This window comes from Polychytrium aggregatum (assembly GCF_025602895.1).
Source record: "Polychytrium aggregatum strain JEL109 chromosome Unknown BJ171scaffold_30, whole genome shotgun sequence".
Taxonomy (NCBI): domain Eukaryota; kingdom Fungi; phylum Chytridiomycota; class Chytridiomycetes; order Polychytriales; genus Polychytrium; species Polychytrium aggregatum.
The window spans coordinates 490156-500030 of NW_026516232.1; the positions used below are offsets into that span (position 1 = coordinate 490156).

The 9875-nt window shown below is 56.6% G+C and overlaps 3 protein-coding genes across 3 annotated transcripts; 1 reads left to right on the forward strand and 2 right to left on the reverse strand.

Moving 5' to 3' along the window:
- Window positions 1–1126: 1126 nt before the first annotated feature.
- On the reverse strand, window positions 1127–1486 carry BJ171DRAFT_400258 (uncharacterized protein; the record flags this gene model as incomplete). Its single annotated transcript, XM_053107204.1, has 1 exon — window positions 1127–1486. A coding segment is annotated over one exon (360 nt), but the record flags the coding sequence as incomplete, so codon positions are not given.
- Window positions 1487–3624: 2138 nt separating this feature from the next.
- BJ171DRAFT_513784 (uncharacterized protein) lies at window positions 3625–6174 on the reverse strand. The gene is made up of 5 exons (XM_053111791.1): window positions 5564–6174; window positions 5131–5369; window positions 4969–5054; window positions 4327–4792; window positions 3625–4234 (listed from the first exon to the last, which is right to left on the reverse strand). The coding sequence occupies exons 1-5, from the start codon at window positions 6037–6039 to the stop codon at window positions 3732–3734; spliced, it is 1770 nt and encodes a 589-aa protein (XP_052964695.1). The 5' UTR covers window positions 6040–6174; the 3' UTR covers window positions 3625–3731.
- Window positions 6175–6637: 463 nt separating this feature from the next.
- Window positions 6638–9481, forward strand: BJ171DRAFT_178757 (OPT oligopeptide transporter protein-domain-containing protein). Its single transcript, XM_053106051.1, has 2 exons — window positions 6638–7278; window positions 7414–9481. The coding sequence occupies exons 1-2, from the start codon at window positions 6985–6987 to the stop codon at window positions 9442–9444; spliced, it is 2325 nt and encodes a 774-aa protein (XP_052964696.1). The 5' UTR covers window positions 6638–6984; the 3' UTR covers window positions 9445–9481.
- The last annotated feature ends 394 nt before the right edge of the window (window positions 9482–9875 follow it).

Sequence of the window (9875 nt, forward strand, 5' to 3'; positions counted from 1 at the left end):
GGTGGGGCCGATGGCAGGAGCAGCGATATCGAGAGGCTTGACTCAAGGTGGGCGAGCGCAAATTCAGACAGTCCTTCGATCTTTCGCCCTTTTGACGATGGCGCGAGGCCGGGAACGACAATGGCGCCCAGTTGAATGCGCGGAAATGGCGGCATCGAGCTTGGGCGGGAAAGTCGATGCGCCAAAGCGAACAGGCCGCCCGAGCGAAGCGGGATATCCATTTCCGAGCCAAGATCATGACTGTGTCTGAATGTGAACACAGGCCCATATACCATGATTAAAGGGAGTGCGGAAGCGGCCGACATTCCTGTTGCCTTTGGGAGTACCTCGTGCAAGCATGGGAGGGGATGGAGCACACATCGAACTTATGGAGACTCGGTTGGCACGATGGTTGATGTGGAGAGTACTCAGAGACACAGTGTTCCGTTTCGTTCAGAACATGCGACGCAACTCGTTCAGAACAATACAAGGCAAAGGTGACCCTGAGTGTTCACCACGTATACTGTCTTCGGTACAGCGGCTCAGCCTGAGTCTGGTGGTGCTCAAGTACGAGGAGATGCTGGGACTGTGGGCTGGGACTGTGGGCCGGGACTGTGGGCCGGGACTGTGGGCTGGACATACACCTCTTCCCTCTCATGCTGCCACGAGACACTCCCAAAGGCAACCACAATACCTGTCGCTTGCACGCTCCACATGGTCGCGGTGGATGTGTGTGTATTCATAATCCAGAAACAAGCCATCATCCGCGCTCAGAAACAGGGTATCCCGTTTCGTCTTGGGTGTGCTATCAATTAAGCTTCCTTTGCTCCACAAGGCCCATATCAAACTATTCATTACTACTCAGCCGCTCGATTTCAGAGTGTCAATTCCCGGCCTAAGGCTTGGTGGGCTTGGGGCCCACGTTGGGAGACTTGGCCTTGCATCGCTTGATGGAGGGCTTGTCGTCGGGAGTGGGGTAGTCGTAGGGAGGTTTGTTGGCGGGCGACTTGCCGCACTGGCCGTTGTTGCAAACGAGATCGGTGCCATCGAAAAGAACACCGCAGTCGCTATCGACAGCGCAGGCAGCACCAGCACAGTGTCCGGCCCAGTTGCATGTGTCATGAGGGTATGCCCCGGTAGTATCCATGGCGCACTTGCCCGCCGAACAAACGAGCTCGGTGCCATTTGCAAGACGGCCGCAGTCGTTGTCGGTTGAGCAGCCGGCACCTGCGCAGTGACCTTTCCAGTTGCAGGTGATGTAGCCAGGAGCGGGCACTTTGGCGCACTTGTTGCTGACACAAACCAGGGGCGAACCATCGGCCAGGTCCCCACAGTCGTCGTCGACTTTGCAGTCAGCTCCTTCGCAATGGCCGCGCCAGTTGCAGGGTGCCGACGCCGAGGCAGCACATTGCCCACTCGCACAAACCAACTCGGTGCCATTGAGCAGGCGGCCACAGTCGTCATCCACCTTGCAGGCGCTACCCACACAATGGCCGCGCCAGTTGCACTTGGACGGAGAAGGCGGAGGCTTGGTGGTATCGACGGCACACTTGCTGCCCACACAGACGAGTTCCTTCCCGTTGGACTGGCCGCAGTCGTCGTCAATCAAGCAGGAATCGCCGACACAATGGCCGGGCCAGCTGCACGCCACCGTGGGAGTATAGTCGCCGTACGAAGGGGGGTACGAACAGTTGCCCTTGAAGCACTCGAGCTCGTCGCCACCGACGGCACCACAGTCGTTGTCGGTATAGCATGCAGCACCGAGACAGTGGCCCTGCCAGTTGCACTTGGGATGGTACGTGCCGTCGGTACTGGCAGCACACTGGCCTGCGGTGCATACGAGGGCTCCTTGGCAATCGTTGTAGGTGGTGCAGTTGTGACCGGCACCGTAGACGGGACTGGGCGTATAGGTCTTTTGGTAGGCACTTCCGGAACCGGATCCCTGGGCATAAGCTTGTTGCATCGTCAGCAAACCGGCAAAGGCGGCAGGAAGGATACCGAAGCGGGAGACGAGCATTTTTGGAAAGAGAGATCTATCGTGCAGTCCGAATGTCAGATAGGTGAGCTGATCAACCGAATCGACCCAGCTCGGCACCAAAGGAACAATACGATGAAAAGTGTGTGACTGATAAGCGAGTGAGTGAGCGCCCCACATGGCGCAGTTGGGAGCACCCTTGTCTCCAGCAGGCAGCGCTGATGGAAGACACTCAAGTGACCGGTACAACAAAATGGCCATATCGGCTCGATGGACAGTCAAAATCCAGTGCCGCTTGCCAAAGAGCATGTGCAGAAGCCATGCAGTCAAGCTCACGGGACAAGAGTAGCATCCCACAGCATCCCACAGCATCCCACAGCATCCCACAGCATCCCCGCAGCATCAAAATCAGGAGAATAAACACCGAAATGCAAGGACAGCGACCCCCCCCCAAACAAATGCAGGCAAAAGTCAGTGAGCCTACCCGACTGGATGGGCCAAGGTTGGAACAAGACAGGTCGATATCGGAGCGGTGATATTCCAGCGACCAGAAGGGGCCAATAGGCGGATTTATAGCTTCCGAGGTGGGGTAGCAAACGTCCGAGACATCAATGCCACCAACAATAAGTGCCAAGAACAATGAAAGGACAATAGAACTGTCCCTGGAGAATTCCCAGCGGGGCTCCTCCATCAATGGACAACCCCACGCCTGATTGTTCCCCGTCGCACTCGGAAGTCCAAAGCTGTCGGGCCGCTGTCAGGCCAGTGTGCGGCCGCTGTCAGGCCGCTGTGCTCCATTGCTCTCTGGATCAAGATCCCTCGATCGTCTTCCATCTCTGTCGGTTTCTAAGGAGAACGGCGCACAAGTGCGCACACTGGGCTGAGGCGATGAATTTGTATCCGGCGCATCCAAGACGAAACGGGATACCCTGTTTCTGAGCGTGGATGATGGCTTGTTTCTGGATTATGAATACACACACATCCACCGCGACCATGTGGAGCGTGCAAGCGACAGGTATTGTGGTTGCCTTTGGGAGTGTCTCGTGGCAGCATGAGAGGGAAGAGGTGTATGTCCAGCCCACAGTCCCGGCCCACAGTCCCAGCCCACAGTCCCAGCATCTCCTCGTACTTGAGCACCACCAGACTAAGGCTGGGCCGCTGTACCGAAGACAGTATACGTGGTGAACACTCAGGGTCACCTTTGCCTTGTATTGTTCCGCTCAAGCTACAGCTTCTCAAAGGTCGATCCTAACGAGAGTGGTGGAGCAGAATCATGTTCTGGCTCGTTGATTCAATTTCTCAATCCCCAAACCCAAGCATGTCCCTCTGTCCTCGAGGCCAACACACAACAAGTGTTCGTCTTTCAGGGTACACCTCCATCTCATTGGATATACACGTATTGTGGGTGTTTTGGCGACGTTCGTAATGATCGGATGCAATCCACGACCGATACGCCAACGCTGTGCAGCAACGTGTCGGTTGCGGTTTCAAGTTGAATTCGTCACTCAATCGCTGGGGAATCACTCTCCCAACGTTTGCGATGGATTGCTCGGATGACACAACTCTGTGTGTCATTCAGCCGAAGGACGAGGGACCTCCCACCCACCCACCCACCCAGGGCCATTCTCGTATTTATCACCAGTAATCACACCTGAACATATGATGCAGTTGCCAGATATGGAGCACAAGTTTATATTTGATCCTGTTCGATTGATGCCACTTCAATTATAGCAGTGGAGAGGTTGGCCGAATTGGTATAGTGCTTCTTGGAACTGATCTAGGCGGTCTCCACAAAGTTACGGATGAGCTCGTGATAGAACTTGACGCTGCCAACAAAGCCATGGATCTCAATGTACTCATTGACGGTGTGGACTCCGCCGGCTTGATTCTGGTGAGCGGGGCTGAAGCGGTAGACGTTGTGAGAGAGATCGAGGTAGTGGCGGGTGTCGGTGTTGCCAAACATAAGACTGGGAGAGACAACGACGTGGGCGCCAAACACTCGTCGAACGGTGCCAGCGAGAGTGTCCCAAGATCTGCCCTTGGCCTGGGTCAGGGGTGAGGGCTCCAGGATTTGGACGGGGCTGATGGTGAGGACGATCGGGTCGGCAGCATTGTTCGTTTGGATCCCGTCCTCTCCCCAGTTGTCGACAATTTCGATTCCGTATTTCTTCTTGAGCGGACTCAGGGTGTCATGAAGACGCTTGAGCACATGAGTGGTCGAAGAGTCGACTGCCACGCGGTGGTTGACGAGGGCGAAGACCGATTCGGGCAGGGCATTCACTGATGGGGTGTTGATGAAGGGGGGGGGAGGGAGCCGGAATATCAGTGACATCATGCGGCTGTGCTCCGACATTGGGATGGATTATACGTACCCTTAACACCGCCCTGGATGACATCGACCGCCTGGGTTGTGAGCATCTGCAGACCAAGCACGTAGTTCTTGGAGAGATAGTCAACCAATGCCTTGCGATGATGTGAGTCATGTTTGGCAAGCTGAACTAGCTTCTTGAGCTTGGGATCAACATGATGGCCGTGCTCGACGAAGCACTGGACGGCATCGAACATGGGGTTGTTGTCGGGGAGATTTGGGTGGTGAGGGTTGGCCTCGATATGCACGAGCGCATCGGCAAGGATGCCGATGGCGGTATGAGGCGGAGGCATGGAGGAATGGCCGCCAGGAGCGGTGACATTGATCTGAACATCGAGATAGCCCTTCTCTGCTGTGCTGATAAGCGCAAAGGTGGTATTGTAGTTGTCGGCCAAGCCGGTGCCTTCGTCGACAATAAACTCGAAATCAATGTGGCGATCCTTGAGGGTTTGTGCGATGTGACCGGCACCCTGACGACGAGCGGAAGCAAGGATGCGGATCGAAGAACGCGATCAAACATCAAGGTTAGGTCAAGTGATCGGGCCAGATCACTCGAATCCTCCACATCACCCAAATGTCCCGAATGCCCAGGTTCGTCCGATATAAAGTGAATCAACCAGATGAGCCGAGCGACTTTCGATCTTACATTGAAGCCGTTGATTTCTTCGTCGAATCCAAAGGCGAGATAGATTCCACGCGCCGGATGAAAATCCAGGCCCAGCAGAATCTCAACTGCAGGCGGACAAGAGAGAGGCGCCAGATCAGCAGGGCTGCAGAGGGGACGCATATGGGCAACACGATGACTCACCAGCTTCCAGGATGGCCATGAGGGTGCCCTTGGTATCGGAAGCGCCTCGTCCCCAGACACGACCATTCTCGATGGCGCCGGAGAAGGGCGGATACTCCCACTGGTCGAGCGAGGAATCGGCGACAGGAACGACATCAAAGTGGGCCATCAGCAGCAGGGGCTTGAGGTCGGGGTTGGTGCCGGGCCAAGAGTAGAGCAGGCCGTACTCGTTGATGACCTCCCGGGTGAGGTTCTGGTGACTACGGGCCGTTGCAATTGATCAATGTGCGATGTTAGCGAGCGGATCACATTGCACTTTCGGGGGACTTGCACGGCCCGTCTGAACGAAGGCATATTGCGATGTGCGCGTATCAGACACTGTGGCTGATCAACCGGCATGGATGCGAATTGGTCTCGCTTCGACAAGGAACGGCGCGGCAGCTCAGCGACTTACACATTCGGATAGAGCGACTCGAGCAGGCGGTGGAAATCAAGGAAGGGCAGCAGACGAGGGTCGCCGGCAACAACCCGGCGCATGTCATCATACGAGACGGTCTTGATCTGGATGGCCTTGGACAGATGCTCGGCAGCGAGGGCGTGGTACTTGTCCGAGGAAAAGATCAGATCATAATGCTGCGAGATGAGGGGATCGAGCTGAGGGAACAGGGGCGCGGGCTGCTCGCAGGACGGGCCGGCGAGGGGATCGGCAAGGGGATCGGCAAGGGGATCGGCAAGGGGATCGGCGAGAGGATCGGCCGTGCTGCGAACAAGAGACTTTGCGAGCGACCGCAGGAGGTTGCTGGGGACGACGGCCCAGAAGAGCAGGACGGCAGCGAGGTAGAAAAGAACGCCGCGCAGACGAAGGGGCTTTGGGGCTGGAGGCAGAGGATGCTGGCCCTTCTCGAGGGGAAGGAGGGGCGGAGTGGACATTGGGCGCTGGTGGGGTATGGAAGAGACGGTGGCTGCGCGATGGAAGGTCAAGAGGGAGTATCGAGAGGGAGTATTAAGAGGGAGTATTAAGAGGGATTGTCAAGAGGGATTGTCAAGAGGGATTGTCAAGAGGGAGTATTAAGAGGAATTGTCAAGAAGGGGCAGCGCGGGCGACACCCCCCCCGGCTGCGACACCCGGGCTGGGACACCCCGGTCGGCGGGCCATGTCCCGGCAAGCGCCGCCATGGGAAGCGCTCGCCCACGACGAACGCGGGCGGGGCCGGTGGCGCGACGGCCGTCGTTCGAATGCGAGAATGAGAGCATGTCGCATGTGTTAGAATGTTACATGTGTTAGAATGTTACATGTGTTAGATTGCCTCTCATGTGTTGAATCGCTGTTATACACCGGGTTGCCTCTGATACAAGAGTTGCCTCTGATGCAAGAGTTGCCTCTGATGCAAGAGTTGCCTCGGTTGGATCCACAGACATATTTGTTTGTTTGTTTGTTTGTTTGTTTGTTCGTCGGTTTGTTTGTGGGCGACTGTGTCTGTTTATCCTCGCTCTGTTTATCCTCGCTCTGTCCATCACTCGCTCTGTCCATCACTCGCTCTGTCCATCCTCGGCATGGCCGACACCTCGTTGCCGCCGATAACAACGGCAGGCACAGTTGCACTGCCGCTTTTCAGGGCACCAGCCCCGCCAAGGTCCCCATCGCTCGCCGTCGCCGCCATGAAGGAAATCGTCCTCGTTTTTTTTTTTTCCTTGGTCTGAACACCTCTTTCTTGAACCCGGGCCATTGGCGATGACGAAAGCCGCACCAGAGCCGCACCAAAATCGTATCAGAGCCCCATGGTCAAGCACACGTCTCCGTCTATATAGCCCAACGCTACCGCCACCATGAGCCGCCGTCAATAGACTCGCCATCCTCGAGGTCGTCTGTGCACCATGGCCGAGTATCACCACGACCACCGCAACAGCGCCTTCCGGATCAAAAGCCAGGATGAGGACGGCGTCTTTGCCATCGTCACCTACGACCAGGACGATGCCGAGTTTGACGACACCGAGAACGCCCTGAGCCAGATCAGCTCCGTCGTTCCCACCACCGACGACCCCTCGACCCCCTGCTTCACCATCCGCGCACTGTTTTTGGCCGTCTTCTTCGCCGCATTGACTTCGGCCGTCAATGTCGTCCTCAGTTTCCGCACCAACGCCTTTACCGTCCCGGCATATGTCTCTGTGGTAAGCTGACAAGGCGCATGGCTATTGCTTGCAGCAACAACCAGTCGCACACTCTTACTCGCACCATGATCGTCTGTGTACCATCCGCCTCATCCCCATCCTCATTCTCTTTGCTCGCTCTCTGTCGGCTACCAGATTGTCTCGTACCCAATGGGTATCTTTCTCGCCAAAATTCTGCCCGACGTTCGCTTCAAGCTCTTTGGTGTCGAGAACTCGCTCAACCCCGGCCCCTTCTCTGTCAAGGAGCACGTCCTGATCTACATCATGTCGAACTCAAACACGCCGTATGGCATCGACAATGTCGTCGGCCAGATCGCCTCTGTCTATCTCAACGACACTGCCATCAAGCTCTGGCATTCGATCCTGTGGATTCTCGCCACCCAGTGTCTCGGCCTTGGACTTGCCGGCATGGCCCGCGAGTTCCTGGTCAAGCCTGCCGCCATGTATTGGCCCGGCAACATGGGTATCCTTGCCATGTTTGCCTCCTTCCACGGGACGGGCGAGCAGTCGGCCAGCTACAGCTCCAAGTACTCCATGTCCCGCTTCCGCTTCTTCTGGCTCGCCTTCATTGCCTACAGCGTCTGGGCCGTCGTTCCCACCTTTATCGCTCCAGCCCTCAGCAGCATCGCAGTTCTGTGCTTCTTTCGCGCCGGAAAGAATAGCCTCACCAACATCTTTGGCTCGGCCACCAAGGGCGTTGGCCTCATGGCCCTCACTCTCGACTGGTCCCAGTTCAACGGCTACATCCAGCCCTTGACCACCCCCTTCTGGGCCAACTGCGTCCTGCTCTTTGGCTATGTCGTCTGGGCATGGATCGTTGTCCCTATCGCCTATGTCAAAAACCTGTGGGACGCAAAGTCCATCGGCTGCCCCCAGCCCGGCCCCAACGGCTGCGGGTTTCTGAACGGCAATGGCCTCTTCAACGGCTCGTCCCTGGGCCAGAGACTCAACGGCCATATCCTCCTCGACCCCACCACCTTTGAGCTCGACCCCGCCAAGTATGCCTCAGCCGCCCCCGTCCATCTCGGCATGACCTTTGTGATCGTGTACGTGACCTCGTTCATCACCATCTCCTCGTCCGTCACCCACGTCGCCCTCTGGTACGGCAAGGACATTGTGCAGCAGGCCCGAGTTGCCATGAAACAAGTCCGTCACCACTCGGATTACCCGGATGTCCACAACAAGCTCATGGCCGCGTATCCCGAAGTCAGCAACTGGGTCTACCTCTTGATCCTGTTGATCTCGACCGTCTTGATGTTTATCGTTGGCCTTGCAACCCCATACCGTCTCCAGTGGTGGGGAGTCGTTCTGGCCATCGCCATGGGTGTCCTCTTTGTCATTCCTCTCACTACTATCACCGCCCTCTCGGGCCAGTACATCGGATTGAATGTCCTGACCGAGTTTGTGATCGGCATGTTGACCCCGGGCCAACTCGTTCCCGTCATGTCCTTCAAGTCCCTCGGCTACAACACCATGATCCAGGCCCAGACGCTTCTCAACGATCTCAAGATCGGCCACTACATGAAGGTGCCTCCTCGAGCCATGGTGGCCAGTCAAGTGATCGGCGCTATCATGTCCGCCGTCATCTGTACCCCCGTCGCGACCGCCTTTACGCTGTCGCCACTCTTTGGCCAAGGCGAGTGGCAGGCAACCGGCCACGGCACCTTTTTTGCGGCGGGCACGATCTGGGGCGCCATCGCCCCGGCTCGATTCTTTGGGCCCGGCGCTCTCTACCACGATGTTCTGTGGGCTTTCCCGGTCGGATTTCTGCTGCCGATCCTCCCCTGGCTCGGCAACAAGATCTACAAGCACCCGTACTGGCACTTGATCAACATCCCCATCATGAGCAACTGGGTCGGCCCTCAGAACGGCAACATGAACTGTGTCCTGGTGACATTCATCCTTTCGTTTGTCTTTCAGTTCTACCTCTTCCGCTACAAGAACGAGTGGTGGCGCAAGTACAACTTTGTCCTATCCGCTGCCCTGGACTCTGGCGCTGGAATCACCGCTGTAATGATTGGTGTCTTGCAGCTCCTTTTTCTGAAGACGAATGCCAATGGAAAGGCCGTCGGAGGCTTCATGATGCCGAACTGGTTGCTCAACCCTGTTGGTCCAGTGGATTACTACTGCTTCGATACGAACTATCGAGGCGTCTCAGCACCATGAGATTTTGGAGCGGTAGGTTCGGGGGTTCTGATTGTTGCGGTCTCGACATTCCAATCTGGTTATGTTCTGCAAATCATGAATACATTGGCCGCAGTACTTGTGGAGATGTTAAAGATGACGTTGCTTTAGTCGTCTGTGTCGATTCTGCAAGACAGAGCAATGCCTCTGGTGCCGAATGTGATTCAGTGTCTCGTCCGCCATTCTGAGCACGGCGCAGCGCGATGGTTTGGATGCTCTCGGAGCAAAGCCTTGCCGATGCAGTACCGGCAACGGCAGGTGAGCACCTCATCGCTGTCGGACTCTGGTTGTCGCCATCGATATGAAACGTGCTATTGAGAGGCGAGCAGGGTCATGTGTGTCTGAGATTGGCTGTGGGTGATCGTTGGCAATGTGCTGGCACGGCCGATGGGGCGGTGGTCGCCACAGGTTGC